This window comes from Falco peregrinus, chromosome 6, assembly GCF_023634155.1.
Source record: "Falco peregrinus isolate bFalPer1 chromosome 6, bFalPer1.pri, whole genome shotgun sequence".
Classification (NCBI taxonomy): domain Eukaryota; kingdom Metazoa; phylum Chordata; class Aves; order Falconiformes; family Falconidae; genus Falco; species Falco peregrinus.
Window position 1 is genome coordinate 32,144,621 of NC_073726.1, and position 24,849 is coordinate 32,169,469.

General features: G+C 40.8%; 1 protein-coding gene across 2 annotated transcripts in view; it reads left to right on the top strand.

The window, feature by feature from the left end:
* Positions 1 to 1,016: 1,016 nt before the first annotated feature.
* Positions 1,017 to 24,849, top strand: part of PAWR (pro-apoptotic WT1 regulator) — an 84,575-nt gene continuing 60,742 nt past the window's right edge. Inside the window, exons 1-2 of one of the 2 annotated variants that reach the window (XM_055808599.1) lie at positions 1,017 to 1,172; positions 1,538 to 2,197. In XM_055808599.1, the coding sequence (XP_055664574.1) occupies positions 1,694 to 2,197 (504 nt within the window). In that variant the 5' untranslated portion in view covers positions 1,017 to 1,172; positions 1,538 to 1,693. Of the gene's footprint in view, positions 1,173 to 1,247; positions 1,332 to 1,537; positions 2,198 to 24,849 lie in introns of those variants that run through there. The other variant, XM_055808600.1, reaches the window with a different exon arrangement.

Here is a 24,849-nt window from a genome sequence, read left to right on the forward strand (position 1 = left end):
TTTTCCTAATATTTAGCCCAGTTTGGTTTCCTCACCGACGGCTGTTTTATTTATAAATGAGATGTCTTTCAAGCCCTTGCAGCGTGACTGGTGGAGGAAACCCCTTGCCATCCTCGTTGCTTCCAACACCACGGTGGCACAGGCTCATCCCCAAGCCTGCGCCGGCGGGAGCAGGCTCCGCTGCCTGACTGCGGGCAGCCCGCCGGGGAGGAGCGGACCAGAGGCCGTGGTTGTGCTGCGGGAGCAATTAACTGCCGGCGCGTCCCACGGTGCACCGACCCCATTAAAGGCCGAAGCGACAGCAGCGGCAGTCACCGCGTTTTCAGGCCAAACCGGCGCTTCTGCCTCCAGCGCAGCGTCTCCCTAACGACAGCCGCAGCCACGGGCTGCCCCAGCCGGGCTGGACACGCGGCCGCTCACCTCGCTCGCGGGTGGCAGCCGCCGGCGGTGCCGGGAGGCCGCACGCCCGAGGGCCGGCCCGCACCTGCCCCGCGCCCAGGCGGCCCCACGCCGGTAGGGCAGGCGGGCCCCGCAGCCCCTCACCGGGGGCTTGCCGGCAGGTGCGGGGCGCGCTCGGCAGAGCACCCCGTGGCCGCGGGACACCAGACCGCCGCCTCCGGCCCCTGGCGGCTGGGCTCTGGCAGCCCCCGCCCGCCGAAGCCGCCCGTGAGGCGGGAGCGCGGCCTGAGGCGGGCGGCCGGGCAGCGGCGGCATCCCGCTCGGCTCCGCTCCTCACGGGGCCGTGGCGCCCCACGCCCCTCCCCCGCCAGAGTTGCCGCCCGTCGGGAGCCGCGGGGCCCGTGTCCCCGCCCGTGCCGGAGCTGCCCGGGGCAGGTGGCGGGGCCCCGCGACGGGCCGGCACCCAGCGCGGTCAGGCCGCGGCGATCAGCGCACCGGTCCGGGCGGGGCCTCCCCGCCCTCACCCCATTGTTGAGGCCATCTCGGCAGTTTCCGCCTTGGCTTCGGCTCCGTCCGCGCTGCTGTGGGGAAAGGGGAGGGAGCTCGGGAAGCCCCGGGGCCGCGCCGCTCCTTCCGGGAGGGCGGGAGGCGGTGCCGCTCACCTGGTGCCGCCGGCGCTGGGGAGCGCCCGAGCGCGGCCCCGCCGGGCGGGAGGTGAGCGGCGGCCGCCTCCGCCCCGCCCCGCCCCGCGCGGGAACACGGTCCCCCGGCAGGCAAGCGGGCGTCGGGGGGATGGCACACGCTGCGGCCCCGGCGGCGAGCGACGGCGCTTTGCGGTCGTCGCGGTCGCGGCTGCGGCGGGCGGGCGGGCGAGCGCCGGGGCGGCGGCGAGCGGGGGAGGCGGGCAGCTCCGGGCGGCCCCGCGCCGAGGGGTGAGGGGAGCCCCGGCGGGCGCCGGGTGCTGCGGCCAGGGTCGGGCGCCGCGGTCCGAGTCGCGGGAGCCCGGCGGGCGAGGGCGGGCGGTGATGGAGACCCGTCCCCGGGCGCCGGGGAGCTCGCTGGAGAGTTGGCGGGGCGGCGGGACGAGGACGGGCAGCGCTGCGGGACGGTTCACATCTCCCCTTTTGTTTCTCTCCAGGGTGTTTGTGCTTCTCCGCGTCTCTCTCCCCGCCCCCGTCTCTCCCGCCCGCCCCGCCGGGACCTCTCCTCTCCGGGCGGCAGCAGAGCCGCCTCAGGGCGGGCGGCGGCTGAGGTGCTGGTGGGGGGCGCTCTCGCCGTCCAGCCCGCTGGGAACATGGCGACTGGCGGCTACCGCAGCGCCGGGGGCAGCACCACGGACTTTCTGGAGGAGTGGAAAGCAAAGCGGGAGAAGATGCGGGCGAAGCAGGCGCCGCCGGCCCCGGGGGCCGCCGCCGGCGGGGAGGCCAGGCCGGCGGGGGGCGCCTCCTCCGCCGAGCTGAACAACAACCTGCTGCCCGGCGGCCCGCCCGCCCCGCCCGACCGCGCGGCGCCCCCCGCCGGCGGGGCCGTCAACTGCGTCAGCCTCGCCAGCGCCGCCTTGGCCCGGTCCGGCCCCGCCAAGGAGCCGCCGCCGGCCCTCGCCGGGGTCCGGGCGGCCGAGCCTGCCGCCAAGCCGCCTCCCGCCGCCGCGCCGGGCTCCCCCGAAGGCGAGGAGAAGCTGGCCGCCAAGGGAAAGAGCTCGGGGCCCAGCGCCAGGAAGGGGAAGGGGCAGATCGAGAAGAGGAAGCTGAGGGAGAAGCGGAGGTCGACAGGTGTGGTGAACATCCCGGCCGCCGAGGTGAGCCCGCGGCGGGGGGGGCGCGGCCGCCGCCGCACCTGAGCCGCCGCTGGGGCGCCGGGAGCGCTGGCGGCCGGGGCGCGTCCGCGGGGCTGGGGGCGCCCGGGGCGGGCGGGGGGGCGGCGGCGCGGCGCACCGTGCTGCGCTGCGGGACGCCCCTCGGCCCTGCCGGGGCTGCTGGCGGGCCGGCCGCGGCCGTGAAGCCGGCCGCCTGCGCCGCGTGGAAAAGCCGTCGGAGGGGCGTGCGGCGGTCGGTACGGTGCGGCATCCCCGCAGAGGAGGTGCCGTTTATGCTGACTAAATTAGACCTGTCACGACCTGTGACTTTTTTTTATTTTTTATGTCTTCGCCTTGGCAGAGGTTAAGTTCTAGGGCTCTTGGAGGATCAGACCGAGACACGTGCCTGTTAAAAGTATCGTCAAAACAATAGCAATGAAAGCAAACTGATTTATCAGCTCTGAATAGATGTTCAGGTGTAAATATTACTCAGTTTGGAACCCAAAGGAATTTCCTGCTCTGGAAAAAATGTGGTGGTTTGAAGAGCATTTTTTTGCAGGCAGAGGAAGATATTTTTATCAGCCAACACCACTGTCCTCTGTGGTTTGCTACTAGTATAAAAATCTGGCATTGATTTATCATACTCCTAGAGGAATTCAAAAGAATGATAACTAAGTTTTTAGCGTTTTTTTGCAGTTAAGAAGAAAGGCCACAGGAAACTTTGAACACAGCCTGGTTTTAGTCTACAATTTTGCACTAATAACGATGACCGTCATTGCTGTAGAAAAAATTGGTTATGGTTAACATTCTAGATCATTAAAATAACACTGGAAGATAAGGTCTTTGTTTCTAAAGCAACAGAAGATGAAGTAATGTTCTTCATACCTGAAGACACTAATCCTAGGCATTTTCACAGCAGGCGCTTTCATGTGAGAAGGTGTTGCAAGGTGAGGAATGAGTTTTAGGAACAGTAGAAATCTTTATAATTGTGGGTTTTGTGAATAATAACTTGCATAGTCTTTAGTTTGAGGTGAAGTGTTTTGGCATAGGTCTTTGATATTCTTGCTTTGGACAGTGAGGAGTGCGAGTTCTTTAATTTTTTGGATTCAGAGCGTGCAAGCTTCCTAGGCTGTGGTTAGTTTGTTGTATACAAAGTCCCCTGAAAGCCTGCCCCCTGTGCTTCTTTAGGAACTGTTAAAATGCTGTGTCTTTACTTTCATAAGTAAACTAGTCACAGCCCACTTCATAGTGTTTTTTTGCGCATTGCAGCAAGCATTGTACAACATAGTATTTTAGGGGTCTCTGCTGTATGCCCCATCACCAGTTATCGTCTTTTTTGTTTGGTTGGTTTTGGGTGGTGGATTTCTTTTTGTTCTTTGAGACTAGCGTCCTAGTTCTTTGAACTAGTTTTCTAAACCAGTGTTCCTTCAGTAGCTCTTGGGTGGTGTGGTTTGGGGTTCAGTGGGTTTGGTGGCGGTTGGGGTTTTTGTTTGTTTTGTTTAAGTATTGCTCAAAATATTATTTGCTTTCCAGGAAAACACATTCCTTGCGCAGCAGCCATTAGAATCTTATGTGTGAATTTGTTACTGTAGTTTTTGCTGCGTTGTTAAGGGTGGTTTATTTATTAAGGTTAACATTTAGGCATTGAGAAGCAAGTTCTTGCCTGTTCCTGTATCTTTGAGGGCCTGATAACTTTGCTAGCTGTCACCATGGGTTGACACTTACTGGAAACTTCTTGTACCTTTGTATTCATTACTTCTGTAACTAGTGATTAAATATTCTATCACATTTTCATAGTCAAATTTTAGTAAATGTAGATACTTGTCATATAAGGTATTATTAGGGAAACTTAGTAGTAATATGTGTTGAATTTTTGACTGGCACATACTTATGCAAAGCTATCTCTTCCCAGTTTTTCACTAAGAATTCCTAAGAATTGTTTAACTAGGGAACACTAGATCATTCCTGGTGGTGGACAGCTTCAAAAACTGTCTCCACTGTCAAATGTGAGTTGCTACTTACCAGGGAATGTTTTGCGTTTATCTATTTGTTCATGAGAAAATATTCAACATGGTCAGTTGAAGTTCTCAGACTAAAGGCAGCTGCAGTGTACATGATGACTTGTTGGAATAACCTACGACACTCCGGTTTCTTGCAGTCTTTCTCATTAGATGCTAGGCGTAGCTTTGTCATGTTATACAATAGTGGCTTCATAGTAGTATGTGCTGAATTTAACCACTTAATACTTGTAGTAATGCATGGTGTATGTTCTGAAATTTGTGAAGAGATGTTCTTTTAGAGCTTTACTGTGTGTTTTATTGTCTTGTTTTTCAAGAGGATAGTCTTTCTCTAGAATGGAGTAGACATTTTATGCTAAATATCTCCTTTTTACAGTCAGCATGCCAGTAGTGGAGAACGATAAGAGGAGATTCTGATACTCTGAAATCAAAATGGGTAACTGTTGACAAAATGCACTCACAGAAGATATGTAGTGCTTAGAAGCTTCTCTGTCCAAAATACAAAAACAGGTGTTATCCTAAAAAAGTAGGATGTAATTCCAGCTGCGGTGCAGCTGGAGAATTTAATGATATGAAAGGTGGTGGAATAAGGAAAGTAAAACTTTGTGTTGTCTCAGTTACCTTGAATAGACATGAAAAATGTTAGCGGATCATTATTTGTTAATGATTGATTTCTCTTCAATAGGAAGGTAATAGAGCTAGATCCTAAACAGTTCTGTGTCTTAAATGTATTCCTGCATTGAAGTCAGAGGAGGACAGAAACCATAGGGGTACTGTGAAAAGAGATGATGACAAGTTGGGAGAAGTGGCAACAGTGTATTTGGAGGCCATTGTGATAGAAGTAAAGACTGTTTTTTATCTTCTCATCACTAGTGCTTATCTAAGTAATGGTGACTTTTGAAAATGGCATCTGAAATACTTGCAGCTTTTTTCCTTTTTAGTGGTTGTAAAGTAGTTTCTTGATAGCTTGTTGAATCTTGAAAGTTGACTTCATTCTAAATATTAAGTACTGTGGGATTTGGGTTGCCTCCTAACAGTTGTTCAGGTTGTGCAAGGCAACTAAATTGTGTGTAATTATCACCCAAGCTTCCTTTTCGAACTGTTAAGCTTTGTAACCATTTTTAGCTATGTTAGAAAGTGCTTCTGATGTTATGGGTATTTACTTGAGGCAGGTGTTAATGAGAAAAATGTTAGAAAAACTTTACAGCTGTGCTAGTATCTATCCAAGAAACACTGAAGAGTTCTTGTTATGCTACAGTGACAGTGCTTTCTGAGGACCCACATATAGGATGGGAGTTATGTGTTTTGCATTGTTATAGTAATTCTTCTGTCCTGCTCCAAGCAAAACAAGCTGCAGTGGTGAAAGTGCAGCTTTACTTTTGTAACTGTTTACACTGGAGGACTCTGCTGGCATAGCTGTGTGGGTAAGGTTGTTTGATTTTGGTTTGGATTTGGGTTTTTTTTTTCCTTCTGACCCCCAACCAGGAGAATAAGAACTGTTTTTGTGGTTACCCTGTTAAAAAAGCTGTATATATAATCACAGTCTTGGCCCATCTAGGAAGGACAGTTAGATAGCTGTGTTTTATTTAATGTGTGCTTATAGACAAAGTTTACATTTTCACCTAACCAGGTGGAAGTCATCTAAATTCAGAAGTGTTCTTCTGTTAATAACAGGGTGATGAATGATTTAAAAAGGTATAAAGAACTCGGATCTGTGTGTTTTGCATGTGAAGTTGCCAGGTTCAAGACAGAACAATCTCCTGACTTGTTCGTGGGAAATACTAGAGGTACTAATAGAGTAAGAGGTAGAAATGATTCAAATGTGGAATCAGCATAGATGTTCAGCCAGTCTGTGTTCGTCTCTTGTCATCTTATTAACAACAATAAGAGTATGACTTCTTGAAACCATGTGGTTGGCTTCCTGCCACGTGTCTTGCCTGCCTCTTGAGAAGGCACTGAATATGTGATGCTTGGTTGGTGTCAACACTGAACAACAGATTCTAAGCAAGCAGGGAGCAATGAGCTCTTTGTGGGGAAGGAGAGTTCCACCTACTAGAGTAGTCCAGCATGCCGAGTTGTGTAGACTGGCAGAAAGTTGCTGCGTTCCAGTTGGAAAAACTTAAGGAAAGTTTAAATGCCAAATGTGTCAAGCGTAGCAGTTACTGGATATGTTGTAAAGGAATTGAAATCCTTCTCTGAATGGCTAGAATCTAGAGAGAGGGGTTAAATCCTGTACTAGCTGTTGGACTCTTGACCAGAACTTTGCCTTCAGCAGTACCTTTCTTAGTCCTGCCCTACCTAAGGATCAAGTTAAATGGAAGAGCAGTTCTAGCCATCTCTTCATATTAATGGGTGTTTTCATTGCCTAACATCTCTGTGCATTCCTTTAAAACAACTTGCTGCTTTTTGCATATGTTGGGGAAAAAGAAGTTTCAGTGTTTATTCAAAGTGCTGGAAAAAAGCCTCTATTTCTGACCATGATACCCTTAACACAAATGCCTCTGCATGGTACGGTGGAAGTCTGAAAGTCATGTTTATTTGACCTGGATGACCATTTGTGGTATGTTAGGCCATCCTCCTGCTTGCTTTGTCTAGTGAACACATTTGTCTTATTATGGTTCCATTTATGGTCCGTCCTTCCTTCAGATATAGCAGGGTAATGGAAGCAATACAAGCCTTTTCAGATTCTGACAAAAGGATTTTATTGAGAGTGTTTACATTCACTGTTTTGCTGTTGATGCCTTTGTGAATTCTGATTTTGACCAAGCCTCTGGGTAATACCTGTCCTAAGGGTATATTCTTTTCTCCTTTTCTTTCCATCTTTTTTTAGCACATAATAAGCTTATATCCCCCCTCCTTTTTTGTTGTTGTTATTTGGGGTTTTTTTTGTGTTTAAGAGTATGCTTTAGTATCCTGACCTTAGCTAGGTAAGGGGAGTTATTTGGTCAAATAAATGACATAAAAAAAATTAGAAGTCTGGAAAGTTTTCGATTCAGGAATCCTTGTAGCAGCTTCTAAACCACTGCATGTGCATCTTCCAAACCTGGGCTCTCTTGTGTGCTAGGATAATGTTGCTCTGGAATAAGGCTGGGCAGTGCAGTAGTTTTCCAAAGAAAAAGATACATGGAAGTTGTGTAATTTCTCCTCAAGAGGTGATATGGTTCCCTTTGTTCTTGCTGAATTTAATAAGGCTGTTTTTGTAGAGAAACAGATTGTAGACCAGTACCTACAGCTGGAATCCACAGGACTCTACCAGAAAGAACTTATTCTTTTACATACTTAGATCTTTTTAATTCCAGCACTTGTTCCTACTGCAATGAGAAGGATAGTGATGGAAAAGTATCAGAAGCCATTAATTTCCCCTCTAATTCTTTTGACTTTGCATTTATCTCTAAATGCAGTTTTGGGAAAGTTGGTTTTTAAAATGATCTTTTAATAGTTAGGTATAATTGGAAAACATTACCTTATAGGTTTTTTTCACTCTTCTTTTTTGAGGGTGAATCATCTGAAATGATAGAGTTGCTAGGTGGAAAATAAATGCAATGTAAGTAAAGTATTTCCTCTTCTGTTGAGTACTGAGTTCTACAGCAAGTAGAAAGGTATTTAGTTTAGGTTGTAATTGGTGGTTTAAAGCTTGTTAATGTTCAGCCTTGCCAGTTACTGCCTTTTCTTGCCAGTCTGTCATGTAGCCAGTAACCCCAAATAAACATGTGTGTTGGTTGGCTGAAGATAAATATCTCTTTGTGTACTTTCTAGGCTATTTCTCTAGTACTTAAGGCTGAGACACTGTCTGTCCCATTGTTATTTGTTCCTAAAGCCTACTTAAAAGACTAGATAATCTGGAAGAAAATGTATTGTAGGGTAAAGAGTAGAAACAGCCTGTCAGCTGTACATTTGTCTATTTTTACACTGAAATAAATATTTGAAGCGTCTTTCCAGTGGAAATGAGGTGACCTCAGTCTCGCTGAAAAGCATAGGGAAGAAAGTGTTGGTGTGACCACTTATTTCACTGAAGTGAACACACTGCTAAGTATTGCTAAAAATGACTTATCTGTCATTTATTTCCCAAAATTTGTATGTAGTTTTGCTGTAACAAGTAATTTCTCTGAAAATATTTAATTGTTGTTGTTTTATAAAAATGCCTTTGTCTGATCCTCAAATTCAAAATGCTTCACTTAAATGGTAGGTTGATGGTTTCCTACAAATCAAAAAGAAACCTGCTGCTTTGGCTACTTAAAACTAGCAGTTCAGGCATATAAATGTGAAAATAATAATTTAATTTCAAGAGATTTAAACTCATTCTAAATATGAATAATAATATTGCTTCATCATAAGACAACCTGCCCTGGGTCCTATCACATGTTTAAAGCTGGCTACTAAAGACTTTTCAGCATTGGTGTATAATACGTCACATTGTAATAGACACAGAATCATAACAGTAACACAGATTGAAAGGGATCTCTGAAAAAGTTATCTGGTCCAATCTCCTGCTCAAAGTGGGACCAGTTTTGATCAGATTGCTTAGGGTCTTGCCTAGTGAAGTTTTGAATATATTCAGCCTGTTGAGGCTGGTATAAATAGCAGCTCTGCCTTCCAGCCTCTTAACCAGTCCCTACCGGTTTGGTGTCAGCCACAAACTTGGAGTAGCTTCCATCCCATTGTTCAGGTTGTTAATAAAGGTGTTGCATATTATTGGCGCTAATATCAGCCCCTGAGCAAAGCCACTTACGTGGCTGGCTGCCAGTGGAAATTTACAATATTGATTTCAACCTTTTGAGCCTGAAGATGCAGCCAGTATTCCACAACCTAATAGTACACTTCTGTGGGCCGTATTTAACCAGTTTGGTTTTAAGGGTGCTACAGGGAGACCAAGTCAAAGGCCCTTCTTCATTTTTGAAGGAAACGTCAAAAGTTTCTGGCATTGCTGCTGGTGCAGAAAATCCTAATATAAGAAGCTGTGTACACTAATATAGCTGAATTGTTAAAATCGCCTGTGTGAGAGATATTCTTTAGGGTTTTCTGGTTTCTTTTTGGTAGTGAAAGTGCTGGAGAATTGCTTTTTCCAAGGCAGCAGGACAAAAGAATAAGTAGTTTGAAAGACGCAAGAAGTCAGTCCATTGTTGTTGTATTGTCAGAGGTAGATGAATACTTTGGAGTAATACTAAAATAGATTTTCTGTTGAAAACTTGTGGTATTTTGATATTTAACTATTTAACACTTAAAACATATTATAAACCCCCAAAACTTTATAATATTTTAATGAAACTACCCTGAATCATGAACGAGTTGGTGCCTTGGCTTAATTTTCCAGTTGAACCTGCCTTTGCTGTCTCATCTCTTGTAACACTTATTTAGAACTATCTTCTGAAGGTAATGGGATTAAATAGCAGTCTTGGGTATTTGTAATAGTGTTTTCAAAAGTAAGTTCTAATATTCATAGCTGAGGAGGAAATAATGACTTCATGAGTAAACCCCAAAGGCTGAAAAAAATGAAAGGATAAAATGGAGAAGCACTCCAAAGCTGCTGCTTCTAAAACCTCAACGTTTGGAATTGTCATGTTTTCAAAATGCCTTCATGACTTTGGGGATCCTGATTTATCCCAAACCCGAATATTCAGAACTAATTACTGAGACTCATTTATTTAACATATCAGGAAGATGATTGGAATGAAAGATGAAATTCATAATATATTGTAAGATAAAATTAGACTTTTGTGTTGGTTTCTGTACTAGAAGGAGCAAATTATAGCCTGTCCATTTTAGACTTCCTCATTTTGACTTTGGTTTGACTATTTACATTGAAACTGTGTTGATCCTAGTTCTTAATTTCCAAAGCTAAAAGTAAATTACTCTATAATTAATTTTTTATTTTTCTACTGTAGGTTCAATAGGCTGAAGAACAGTCCCTCAAAAAAGGGAGAGGAGGGCATTTTTATTAAAAAGTGTGTGATTTATTTATCTTTATTATAACTTCTTATTTGTGAGAATTACTTTTATAAATTCTTAATTTAAAAAATTGTAAAAAACCACAGTGCTTCTCCATTGAGTTTCATTGAGGATACAGCAGAGAAAAAACCATGAAGGGATTAATTTCTGCAGTCATTCATAAACCACCAGATACCTTCTGAATTATTTTATGGTGTCTCCAGGCTTGCATTATAACTTTCCAGCAGCCTGTTTGTGCTTTGATTGTCCTATATCCCAATGTGTTACTTCCAAAAGAACCAAGCTGCTAAAAAAAACCCAGACCACAAAACCTCCCAGAACAAATAATCTCCACTTCCTATGTGAAAGAAGGAAAAAAACATTCTCCTTAAATCCATTCAAATCATGACTGTATCTTACCCTATTTCAGTTTTTCTTTATGCAGCTTGAGTACTCGTGCATCTCTGATGGCAACTGAGTTTAGGCAGATCTTTCTCTGCCACTTTAAAGGTAATAGAACAACAACAACAAAAAATCCTGTATCAAACATGTAGTTTCTGTATATCCCAGTAAGAACTGGTGGAAAATATGTTGCTTTTTCACAAGGAAAGGTTAAAACAAATCCCACCTCAACTCTAAATGAAGTATGATAATATAAATTGATATGCAAAATATTTATTGGCACAAACTTTTCATGCTGCTTACTTCATTGCATCTCTGGAGCATAGTTGTTTTCTAAATCCTTGTGTAACTCAAAGTGTACAGGGGAGTTTTGGAAAGGTCACAGGTAAGCATTCAGTTCCACACAAGTTTGTACAGATTTAATAAAAATGCCTTTATTTGGTTTGCTTTCATTACATATATGCAAACTCATGTATGATTTTCTCTGCTACTTTTTTTTTTTTTTTTTTTAAGCTGGAGTTGTGTATTTAAAGACTTTCCAATTGGAGGACTGTAGGTGGATGACTATTTCCTGTGCTTCACAAGGTCATGGGAAATTAAAACATCAGGGTTGTGGGTTTTATTTTATTTCAGGATTTTACTGTATTCAATCTGCTTGCATGTTGCAAGGAAGGACTGGATGGAACATTTAAGTCTCCACCTACTCCAGGCCTGCAAATGTCATATTCAACTCTATTGTATAGTTTTACCATATAATAGTTACATGTCATCTTGGATGTAGCCAGTTTTGGTGCCTAATAGGAGAATGTAACCCTGAGTGAAGGTAAGCTTAAAAATCCCAAAACTTAACATACCAAACAAACAAAAAACCATCAGAGAAACAGAACACCATGTCAGCTGCAAATTTTACTTAACTCTCAACTCTCACATATGTTCAAACAAAAATACAAAACAAAAATATGTGCTAGACATGGGTTTTGCACAGTGTGTTATGCAGTACTTCATCAACAATGAGATGGCATTAATTTTCTTGATTGGAAGCCTATGTAGGTAACATTTTGAACCTCTAAGAGACTTTTTGGTGGGTGAGAGACTTGTAGAAGCACAGTCTGGGGCAGCACTGAGTGCTTTCTGCATGTAGACATTGAATCTGGCTGTAATTAGGGTTGGAAGGAACCTCAGGATGTCTTTAATCCAACCTGGTTGCTTAAGACTTTATCCAGTGAGGTCTTGAAAACCCCCAAGGATGAAGATGGCGCAGCCTCTTTGGGCAACCCTTCCAGTGCTTGACTGTCCTTACAATGGAAGTGTTTCCCCTTCTTTTGGTCAGAACCTCTCTCCTTTAAATATATGTCCATTGTCTCCTGTCATGCACTGTTGCAAAGAGCCTAGCACTATTCTGAGTGGCTGACTGGGGCAACTGGAAAAAGAATGTTTTTATTTTTTGGCAGAGTAACAACCTAGGCATGCTTTACTCAGCAGAAATAAGAGATGCTGTAATGACATTTGAGGCACAGAGGCAGGATAGCTGGGCAGAATGCATACAGCACTACTCAGATGTAGAAAAAGTGTGTTGGCATAACTGTTGTTTGTCTGCATATATGGTGTCCAGGACAAATACATCAGTGACGTAGGCAGAAGCCAAGCAAGCAGCAACTGGGATTTCCTGTCTTTCACTGTTCTTCCTTTCAGCACTTCTGAACTTGCTAATTCTTTTGAGGAGTCATAGGAACCTGTGCGTGTCCTACTTGTCTGATATAGTTACTGGTATTTTATGAATTATTTTCCATGCAATATGCAGTTTAGCGTTTGTAGAAACATGGGATTTCAATTGAAACCTGTGGTCATGTGGACCAGTCTCTTCCCACTGTGTGCAAATAAGGTGCATTTAATTGCTTTGTAAAGCTCTAGCTTAATTTTTCTTCTTTGTACACTGTAAGAAAATAAGATTGATTATAGTGGGTCTGACTAAGGATCCACCTAGCGTAGTGTCCTGCTCCTACAATGGCTGTAAACAGACACATAGTAAAGATAAAGAATGTAGAAATCTTACCAGGTTATTTCTTGTGAATCAATTTTCTAGCTTCTTGGCAATTTTCATTTTGAAGACTTGCAGCATCAGATGACTGTACTAACTAGATGGAAATAAAAATTAATTTATCTGCCAAGTACTCGTTCAGTCTCCCCTTGAACCTGTGTGAACTGTTAGCATACAAAAAATCATTGGGAAGTGAGGTCCACATTTCGAAGAACCCTTGTATATGGTGAGCCATCTTTTAATGATTATTTCCTCCTCTTCCCTCTAAAAATCCAACGTGGTATCTTGTCAGCCTCAAGTCACAATCCCTATTCACTACTTACTCTAGAGCAGGGCTGTCATAATGGTTAAGAGGCATTTCCCAATTTAATTTTGTTTCCTTACCCTGTACAAGCATTTGAACTTCTAGATTTTTGTAGCTCATCTATTGAGGAAAGTGGTTCATCTGATGTAAACCTTGGCTTAAACAGCTGCGGAACTATACCTGAAGATGAGGGGGTTTGTGCTGATCCATTCACATCCACCAGGTTCCCTTGAAGATTTTTGCTTTGGGAAGTAGGTTATTTATCCAGATAGGCTTAGAAATTTTTTGTATGCTCTTCTGTTTTGTGTGAGAAGCAGGGCCTGACTGCTGTACCACTTTGAATGAGAAATTCTGGATCCTTATTATACAAGTTCTTGTGCGGCCGAGTTCAGGTGACCTTGCTCACCAGCCTCCTTTTAGTTTACCAGAATTTGTAATAAGGGAAGACTTTTGAAATAGGTATCTTCTTAAAGACCTTTACAGTGGAAACAGAAATGTATTATTATCTGAACCAACCTCATTTGGTTTTCCAGTGCAAAACAGCAAGTTTTTTTATAAAACCTGCTCTTCTGTAATATCCTCTTTAGTTAAATAAAAGCCAGTCTCTTGTTTAGTAATTCAGCTAAGAAACCTGTGTGCTATAACATCTAGAAGTATCCAAGCCCTACCAGATAATCAGTTGGATTGAGCTTAAAAATGTTGACGTTTATGCTTCTTGTATATTTTATCTTTTAATTTCTATATTTTGTCCTGGAGAGAGAAAGAGGGAAACTTTGTTTCCGATTGCTGTTGACATTTTTTTGCTTGTATGTACATACGCTGAGTGACTGAGGTTTCTTTGTTCACAAATTGTATGTGAATAAAAGCTACTTAAGAAGATAGATCCTAATAATTAGTGTGGTGGCAAAATATACAAGTGCAATATTCATTCTTGATTTAAAATAGTTTCTTAGTTGTTTACATAGTGCTTTTTGTCTTGTTTTGCTTCCTCTTTCAAGCCAGCAGCACTAAAGGAAATTAAGCTGACCTACATCTTCTGTAATTGGAAATGGTAGAGAAATTTTTAATATCAAATGCTAAATTACATGGTAGCAAATTGGAAATGAGTTATTTGTAGTTGTTGGGGTTTTTTTTTCCTCTTCAGTGTTTATGTACATATTTACATGCTAAGGTCTTTTTTTATTTATTTAGATTAAAATGTAGAAAACTTAGGCTAATTTTTCTTATATCCCCCCCCAAATCACTTTCCTCCCCCTCCTCCCTTTATTTTAAGAACATTTGGTTTTTTGGCCAGGAATAGGAAGCTTTTCAGTTTGATGTGTTTTTCCTGAATTTAAGAAAATAAATATATTCTTCAGATTGTTTTGAGCTTATGAAAGATGACCTTTATTACAAGGTTTCAGACCCAATTGAAGTTCAGGTACCCTGAAGCAGATTATTAAATGGACCTAACTTCAAAAAGCTCTTAAACCAACAATGTACTGTGAGTAGCCATTTAGAAGGAGCTCTAAGAACTGGTAGTCTGCTTGTAAAACTAATTTAATCTGAATAATTCTTCCAAGGTACAACAAACTGACTAGTCAATGAGATGAAGTGTAATTTCAATTTCTTCCACAAACCCACTTTTTTTGTCTTTGCAGGAATTATTCAGTATTATTGTTGTTCAATTAAGCAATGCTTTGCCAAGCAAGAACTATGACAGTGCCTTATTAGTCTTTGTTTTTTAAAGTATTTTGAGATAATTGTTCTAAGTTTGGCAGTGGTTGTGCTTGTAGTCTGTGTCCCAGAGTGTTAATAACATTGAGATGCATGCAGAGTGTGTGCATTTCTCATTTGTGCTGATGTGATTTATTAATTTTTGTAGACTAAATTCAATCTGGAATGACTTCAATTTTCATGTTTTCAACAAGCCACTTACCAAAGTCAGACAACAGTGCTTAGCAATACCTTACTAATACCTTAGTTAACCGATTGGGCCTTCTCATTTTAGGTCATACGGCACACATTTTTTTAAAGTATAGAAACAAAATTTCAGCACATGTAACTTGGAAGCCAGTGAAGATTCCATGCCTGTCTGCTCCATTCTTTATGCTGGTTTAGTAATTATTATCTTTTCAGAGGTACCCAATAATGATTAGTAATTTTTCTTGAAGCTGGTAGCTGCTGGTTGCCTATAGAACAAAATGTCAAAAGCTTGTCTTTCACTTCTTCCCCCAGCCCTGGAGTACTGTAGGCTTTTATGTAAATAGTGATGTAACTTCTTAAATTACTTATTGAAAGTTTTCAGTGAAGCCTGCTTAGAGTAAAAGATCTGGGTATTTTGGAATGTGGGAGGTGGAGTGGAAACCAGAAGTGCTTGGTCCTGCAGCAGGTTGTGTTCCAGAACTGTGCTAAATGAGTTACTTAACTTTTGTGTGTTACACAGCCAAGTTTAGCATTATACCGGTTTTTTTCTTTCATATTAAACTCTCTGATCCTTATGTGAAAAAGTGCTATTTAAATTAATGTACTAACTCCAAGATGAAATGTAATGTTGTGCTTCAAATGATTGAATGGCATTGTCATTTCAATTGGACAAAAGCTACAAACCTGTAAAATGCTGAGACATGCTGAATGATTTAAAAACTGAATGTCCGGAGGAACGGAGGAATTTTGGAGAGCAGCCTTTTGAGTTTGGCCTTTCAGAAAAAAAGGTGAAGATTGGGTGAATTGAGACACCCTGCATTAGTATTTCATTACAAAAAGCTTGCTTTTTTTTTTTTAATTACATTACTTTCTGCTGTAGTATGCTGAGAAGAGATTAAAGGATGTTTGGGTCTTACATTATTAGTTTAGAGATCTGTCATTTCTGCTCATGATGCTTGAGCCTACCAAATTGTAGGCTTCTGCTCTGGGCACAAAAAAAAATGAGACAGGAACAGCATGCAATCATACCCTAAAGGATGTTACAGAACTGGGTGTTAGGGAAGTTTGTACTACTGTGGGCAATGGCAAAATGTTGCTGGAAGTCTGGGTGTAAGTTTGTTACATTAATGAAGCATCTTTCATAAAAAAGCCACGTTTCTCTCACGAAGGTATTAAATACTCTAGTCTGAAATCTAGTAATTTTTTCAGGTTTGGAAATTACAGCTGAATATTTAAGTACCTAAATAGTTGGTGAGGTAAATATTCTAATAAAGCATTCCAGTGAAGTACGTTGGAATTGGGCACTTTGAGCATACTTAACAATTAAATTAGGGCCTGCACTTGACAATCAGAAATTTAGGGGCATGCATTCAGACACTTCTGAATGATGACATAGCTAGAGTTTAGTTAGTTCTAAAACATCTGTGAATTTCCTCTTTTAGCCTATTTCTGTACTCTTTTGATTTGTTACTAACGGAAAGTATTGGGAAAGGACAGAGTCCTTCATACTTTTTAATGAATTCCTATGGTTAGAAAGACATAGAAACCCTAAATTCTCTGTGAAAAGGGAAATAAAGGGAAATCTGTGTCTTAAAAATTAAGAAAACTTGTTCAGTGAGTGCATATAAAGGTATCTTGTATCCTGTTGAATATCATGTGCATCATAATTATCTTGCATGAAATAAAGACACCTCAGGCAGTTGGCTTTTATAGCAAAAGGTAGGAGTTATTTTTAGCCTGAAGCAGAAACTGAGGAGCATCCCATTATCTGACAAGTCCTCTTTAGCACACATAAATGGGTGCTTTAACATTTTGTGGGTTTGCTTCTTCCTTTCAATTAGAAAAAAATTGGGCTTGTCAGATGTCAGATCAGTTTTTGTTAAACTTACCTGGAGGCTATTTGAATGCAGGTGTTGCTAAGCAGCTCAGCACTAGAAACCACTTCTTATAACATGCTACATTTTTTATAAGATGTAAGAATGTTTGAGAATCAAACCAATAAATTAGAAATGGGACTATTAATGTTTATGCACACATGAAATATTCCCAGCTACTATTCTGCTTCACTTTGATTCTTCATAATTTTTTTGTGTTCTGTATTTGGAGGTTGTTTATGTATTTATATGTTCTACAGCTTTCAGCACTTACTGCTAGGTGACTCAGAGTGACTAGTAAGTGAGATCTGAAGCATGAATTCTCTACAACGTAAGCTATCAATTCATTACCTATTCCATTATGATGAGTTTAGACATCCCTACAGCTTTTTAAAAGCTGGTACAGCGTATTAGTTTAGGTTGAGGATTGTTGTTCTTCTGCTTTGAGATCCCACTTGGATCAGCTTGGGAGTACCATGATGGTTCTCGTGCACTGACCAGCTTATGGTTAATAAATCGCACTGACCTAACCTGGCTTCATCTAGAAGTACTGGGAAGTGTGGGCATGCAAATGTGATGCAGTGATGTTCAAGCATGATTCTCAGACCTTTGGATGTCAGTGTTGCTTCCCTCTTCCAAGAGTGTTTAGTGGACTTGCATAAGTACAGCTATGTTTCTAAATGAGCCCAGATTTTGAATTGATTCATGTGCCTGCAGTTTCTGTGTCACAGCTGTCAGTTTGAAAGCAGTGATATTACAAAGAACAACTTTTGTACCACTTAGGCAAAATGGAATGGTAAAGTTCTGTCTAAAAATGTTTCTGTCCCTTTAAAATATGCCTTTAAAAACCTTCTTTAAATCTGGTTTTGGTTTGTTTGTTTGTTTGTTTTTTAATTTACTGAAGTCGTAGCAAAAAGCAAAAAAGGCTAAACTGAAGGATAAATTGAAGATGTGGCTATCCCTTAATATGTTACAGAACTTCAATAAAGATCACAAATCTGATATTTAAAAAAGCAGATAAGGAATGACAGATAACTGTAGACATAGTTTGCAAGAAACATTTTTGTGGATTTTCTTCTCAGTTATGACTAGAGGTCGGACTATCTCTAGAGTATTTATTAACATGATAAATAATAAGCAGCTTATTAAACAGAGGTGTAAGAGTGGATTATTTATCTGAATGTCATCCTCAGTTGTAATAGATTTTATTAACAAGCAAATGAAAAGCTACTAAGTGTTCAAGTGCCCAAGCTCATATTTCCAGCTTCATTACAGTCTTCATTGATCATTGTACTTTTTTTAGCATAGTAAATAAAGGGAAGAAACAGAAGATTAGAACTGATTAAATTCCTTTTCTGCTAGAACATCAGGACTTTAGTCAATAACCTAACATGAAAAAAACCTTACTTTTTTGGTAATTTTTCCTATGTGATTTTCCTTTGCATCATCCATTGTTATATTTTACCTTAATTTTCTTTTGCTCTTTTTTGTCTGTTGAATGCATGATGTATCCAGTGCTTATACTTGCATATGAGATTGCATTTATAGAGCCTTTTGGGTTTCTTCATAATTCTGACCCTGAGATAAACTTTTTTTGAAGAATCCTGGACATAAACAGACTGAGTTGCAGTAAGTGTTAACTGCTTTCAGTCTGCACTGACTAGATGACTGGGTTCTCCCTTAGTTTTCAGAAACATGTCCAGAATGAGTATGTGACAGACAAAACTTGTATTGGAAGACCAGATGTGAGCACATGGCAAAGAGAAAGCAGAGCAGCAGAATTTGAGTGTGAGAAAGGAGAAAGAAAAGTGTGTTCTAGTAAAGTTGTGTATACAGTGTTTTTTTAATTACAGGTTCTGAAATTGAAAGCATGTTACAGACATTCTTAAAACACAAGCTACCAAAATTTTAGTTCATATAAATGTGTATGAATCCAAGTTAAATTGAGAAAATTAGCTTGGTTATGTTTATATGAGCCAGTATTTAAAATGTACCTCTTCATTCCCTCATGAATTTGAGAAACTGGGCTGGTAGTATTTTACATAACGAGTAGTTTAGTGTACTGAACGACATCTGAAACAAAAGCTGAAAGAGAGTTTTTTTGGTTGGTTTGCCACAGTCATTGGTTCTGCATAGCAGGAATCCAGTTGAAGTTCGGAGGGACTGTATGAACCAGGACCTGTTGTTGGACTAGTATTTTTTCAATACCAACAGTTACTGATTACCAGAAGGGAAGTAGGGCCTGTAAAATATTTTTCCACTGTTGTAAGTGGAATTTTTCCCATTATCATATGGCTTTATCCAACTTTCAGAACTCCATTTTCCCCCCTCTTTTGTTCAGGGATTGTTCTTCCACTTGGACATTGTTTATTAGGAAGCTAGACTAATAAATCATGAATTAATCTCCTAAAATATCACAGGATCGTGGGAGAGTGAGAGCTGTGGTTTTTTAGTTAGGACTGTGTTTAAAGAAAAGCTTGAGAAATAAATGAAAATATTGTTCATTTGTTTCTAAGTGCAGCTTATATATTGCTGATATATTAATATTAAAATAATGAATTTAGAACATGAACACTACTGATATATTCTAAAAAAGCAGGTATTTTTTTAGTCATCAACACAAAAGTAGACAGAGACTGATGAAATTTGAGAGGAGTACCTACCTGATGGGAGAGTCCTGGAATGTATTTGCTAATTGGCCTTGCATTCATAGGAGAGACTGCCGTTTTTCCTCTTTACATTAAAATGAGTATTCAGCTGTCATACTGGGAACTGCTAGTTGATCAATGCTCAAAATACCTGTTTGTTATTCATTTTCGTTTGGATGATGCTGAAGGAAAGGCTAATTTCATGTTTGGACACAGCTGTAGAAATTGCTTGGAAGGAGGAGCTTGTTGTGTACCACATAAAGTGGTTGACATCGGGAACGTTTATAAGAGATGTTGCCTTATATCCGGTATTTAGCCCGGACCAGATTTTTCTAGCTCTCTTCATCTCTATGAACTATTTGTAAGCCAGCAAACTGTGTACTTTGTAGATGATAGGGTGTAAGAAGTGAGCTTGGAGGGAATGGTACTGGTGTGGGGGATGGAATATGCTGAACGAAGTGTGCAAGAGTGGACTGGGTAAGGTGGGGGAAGCAGCCTGTCCAGGCAACCTTGAAGAATTCAGTGGTAGGTCACAGATGTTTGTGCATGGATATAGCCATGACTCTGAAATAGGCTCCACATCTAGGCTTGAACCAAAGTAAGTGCGGCTGATTTGGAGTGCCTTGGCTTAGAATCAGCTATGGGTACAAGGGCGGGCATGTTTTCTGTGTGAACAGGCAGTCCTTCCAAAGACGACTTTAAATAATATGTTCTGTCTGCTCCTTTTTATACATATAGAGGAAGCTTGTTTGAAAACAGTTTTTGCAGTTTACTTGCCTGGTAATTCTGGAAATCTGTACCTTAAAATATTTTACTCCGAGAAAATGATGAATGTTCTAGTCAGTGTTTTCGTGAGTTAGCAGCTGCTGGTAGAGTTCATTGGAAAAGTGCAATTCTAAGTGAAAGTGAAAATTTCTTAAAAATAAAAGAAAATATTTCACTTTATTTTTCACTTTTTACTTTTAAGTACTTGATTAAAATTTTGTGTCATATGTCATACATCATGTCTGTAAGAGGACAATCCCTTTGTCAGTTGTAGCTGCAGGTTTTATTTAACAAGAACAATTTCAAAATGGCCTGTTCAGTCATGCCTTAAGTATACGACAAACAAAATGCCTGAAACCAATAGAGATAACAGCAAATGGGGACTACCTCCTAGAGAGACTGGCTTATTAAACAATCATGTTCATCCCTGGTATTCCAATCCTTTCTTCCCTCAAAATTCTGGCACTGCCAGATAGAGGCAGTAGTATGCACTAGTAATTAAGAAGAGAAAGGATGTGAAGCCTATATGCCTGAACAAGTTCATTTGAGGTAAAAATGTGTGATAGCAGTACATTTCTCATTGATCATTGAGAGGATTTAATTCATAGTAAGTATTTTTCCTGAAACAGAACAATAGAAAACCCCACTTGCTGAGGGGAACAAAGAGAGAAACTCATTTACAGGGCATCTAACAAGCTTCTAAGGTCCTTATTCTTTTTGCGCGTGTGTAATGAAGGAAAGTAGGAGGGTGAATAAAAAGGTGGGATAATCTTTATTCTAGGTTCAGTTTGAAAACTTCTAAAAGGGGAAAGAAAAGTGCAGAGGGAACTGTGAGTCTTTGCTTGGCTTAATTTAGAGCAAGCAGATAGGTTTTCCCTTTTTGCAGCAGTAACATGCACACTTACTTCTGATTTGTCTCCTAGCCTCATCTTCCATTTGTCTTAGTAATTTGTTTCTAACTAATTTTTTTAATAGCCTGTTAGGTACCGTGTCTACTTCTGTAATCAACGTATGATTTATTGTTGTTCATTTTCTGCTATGGTATCCAATTTAATTAAATGAAACTGACTGTTTTCATTAAAATGGTAGCTGTTTAATTTTTAAATTCACCATGAACTCTTCAGTGTATACTTCTAGGGATTTATTTCTTATTTATTGCTTTAGATCTTAATTCTTAGTATGAGTTTATAATGTTTATGCAAAACTATGCTTCTAGGGGAATTTTTATTAAATTACTTTTTAAAGTTTTTTGGTGTTTTTTTGGTTTTTTTTTGTTTTTCAAGACTGTGTGCTGGGAACTTTAAAATAAAACATTCAGACTGTGAATGCATAGTGCATGCCTTTGACTTTTTTTTTTTTTTTTTGTCTCCAGGTATGTCTGAGGTAGAGCAAAGGTCAAATGTTAACCATCTCCTCAAGTTACGTTTCAGATTAAGAAGACATGAATGTCAGGAATTTGCAGGATTGAGTTTAGTGAGGCCAGTAATGTCAGAGCATTAGTTGAAAATGTGAGGAGGAGGGGGGGGGAGTGTGGCAAGAGGGAGGGGGACGTTTTGGACATGTTTAAATACATTTCACCCAGAACAGGCAACGTGTTACAAGAGATCACAGAACTTGTGTTGGGATAAAAAAAAGTGTGTGTGTATTTTGCTTTTAAATTAAAAATCAGTTTATTAGTTGCAGAATGGTTTGGTTTTGAAAAAAATAAACATTTGCTGTTGTTTGGTTGGTTTTTTTTGTTGTTGCTCTTATTTTTGCTCAAATGTTTTAACAACTTTAAAAGGCTGCAATATAAATGGATGGAAGGGTAATCATGGATGTTTAATGTATTATTTTTTTTTTTTAATTGGGAAGCTTTTCAAGAATGTGCTTATTTTCTGCTTAGATGCATTTGCTGCTTATAATTGTAATGAGTTTATAGAGGAATGCTTTTTACTTTCAAGACCAATCCTCTTCAAAAGACAGAACCGTCCTTGAAAGGTGGATTTATTTCTAAGAGCTTTATAAAAAGCCATTTATCTCCAGGAGGCTCTTTTTATTGTTCAGAACATAATCCTGTCCTCTAAATATTTCATTATTGGTCAGAACATTCTATACACAGCAGTTGGATTGAATCCCTTGATTTTTAGGGAATATTGGACTTGAAGATAGCACTAGGGCTGAGGCAGTTCTTGCTAAAATATGGCTAGATGTCTACTGCTGCCATCAGCTGATTCAACAAGAACTTGTCAGGAATTTAGTCCACACAGTCACGTTACATTTAAGCTTGCTTCTCTGTTGGAGAGACTTAATGTTGTTAGTGTGACATCAGCAACAGCACCAAAACTTGGACAAAAAATAAAAAGAAGGAGCATTTCCCACTGAACTGTTATAAAATATTTGGAAGAAGGACTACAAAGCAAAGTGGAGACTTTTTTTTTTTTTTTTTAAGCTTTAGTTTCATGCTACAGAATACTTAAATGTGCCTGTAATGAGGCAGAAGGAATTGTCACTGGCTGCTTACCAGTTTCAGGATCTTGGCAGCTGCCTTGTTAGTCCCCTTAAAAAGTCCATTGATAGTCATCCCTTGATAGTAAGTAGAGAGGGGGAAAGGTGTTGTGAAGCTTATGCACTGGAAATCACTGTGCTGTACCTGCTGCTAGAGAGCTGTGACAGAAATGGGTTCATCACTTCCAGATGTTTAAAATATGCTGCACTGTGTGCTCTTTTGACTTGAGCTTAACTGAAGGCAGCCTTAATTCCCAAGACAGGTTTTACCAGCTTTATCTTTCCATGATTTGGCCAATGATTTTGGTTATTTTTGTCTTTGGTTCCTAATTTTGAGAAAATACGTACTATTGGTTAATTTCTGGCATAGATCTGCCTTAGTCAGTATACTTACTGCTTACTGTTGTTATTGATGCCAGGTTTATTTGTTTTCATCACAGTCCTTTCCTGCCTAAGTGGGATATTTGGGGAAAACATCTTGAGAAGTTACTTTATAATGAAAATAACAATTGGCTGAATGTGCCTTTTGTACACCAAATCATTGTGAAAAATGTTAGTTTAATGGTGAGAAGTACTTTTAGGGCTTCAATAAACTATATGTTTTGTGGACAAAACTAAATCCAGTTTACAAAATTTTGTAGAGTTCATATTTGTATTATCTTTAGTTGTATCACCTTTCTTCAGAACTCCTGCTCAGGAACCTAGGAAAAGCAGCCTTTAAAAATCGGAGGGGGGGGGGGGAAATGGGTGTGAAATCATTATTACTGTAGTTCAATTATGGAGCTAGGTCTTACTCATATATCCTGGAAAGACAACTGAACTCCTGTGTCCAGTATACCTTTTCCAATGGCCTTCATTGGACTTATTTCAGTGCTGTGCAAAATTAAGAAAGGCTGCACTTTTGTGTCCCTTGGCTTCTCACTAAGATAATGAAGCTGTATGCAAAGAATAGGATTTGTAGAGTATCTATGTGAAAAGCATCATGTTGTCTCTTGTCTTTAGAAGATGAGCAGAATTGCCAGCTACATGAGTTGATAACTTCTTTCTTGATTGGGGAAGTAGTGGTAAAAAGTAATCTTTTGTGGTGGTTTTTCCTCTACAGCTTTTAACCCATGAGTCCCATTCTTTTCCTTATATCCGAGAAAGTCACAGCTTTCAGTAGTAATAAGGCTCTTACAAATTCCATAATGGAAGGCCAAGAAAAGAAGAGGGCCAATTAATATGCAACAGAAGGAAATGTAAGTGAATGCATCACCAGAAGAAAATCAGAAAATAATTCAGGCAAAGGAGATCTAGGAGTTTGTCAGCTTCGATCCGATTTCAATGAATCGTGAGATAACAAATCCATGATTCCAAATCCAGTGAAACCTGACCTTCATTGGATTTGGTGTGTTCAGAACTTCTTGTTTAGTATAAAGTGTTTTTCATGTAGTGTGTGATATGAGTTGTGGCTTAAAAATACATATAGCTATGTATATATCTATATGTATCCAGTAGTGTAAGAGTTGTAACAGTTAAGCAGTAAAGAAACTGTTCGGTAGGGCAGCTCACTTTTGGAGGTGGGGTAACATATAAAGCGTATGTTACAGGAAGAAGTATACATTCATTCAGATGAAGTGTGTGCATTTAAAACAGTCCATCTTTCTCCACTCTCCTAATGAGTAGTAGTGTATCAATTGGCTGTTTCAAACCAGGAACTTCAGGTTTTAAAAGCTTTTCCTTTGCATATTTTAGGAGAACTTTTCTACACATTCTTCTTAAATGTGTCAGATTACTTGCTTGCTTCTGCATGCTTTTTTGGATGCATCTTTGGATTTGTCCCTGAATCCCTCTTTGTGCACAGAATCTTTGAATCACAGAACATTTTGCCTTCTCAAGAAGGAAGCATTAATCTCAAGTGTTGCCTAAATGTAAGAAAAATAAAAGCCAGGTGGACCCTGATATTTCTGCTTTGGGGGGAAGTGGGGGACAGCACATGAAAAAGAACAACAACGCCACTGGCTTTGTAAATGCATAGAAATGTTGGTTGAAGAGGGCCTTTGGAAGTCTCAGAGCAATACTTTCAGCAGGCCTGGATCAGGTCTGCCATGCCTTTGTCTTGCTGGTGCTTGAATACCACCGAGGACGAAGACTCCACTGTCTGAGTAGCCTGACCCAGTGCTGTACTCATTAAATGTTGTTCCTAGTGTGCAGTTGATGCATTTTGTACCCTTTGGTATATAGTCTGCTGCTTCTGAGACGAGCCTGGCTCTGTCATCTTTGTAACTAACCTTCAGATAGTTCTAGTTG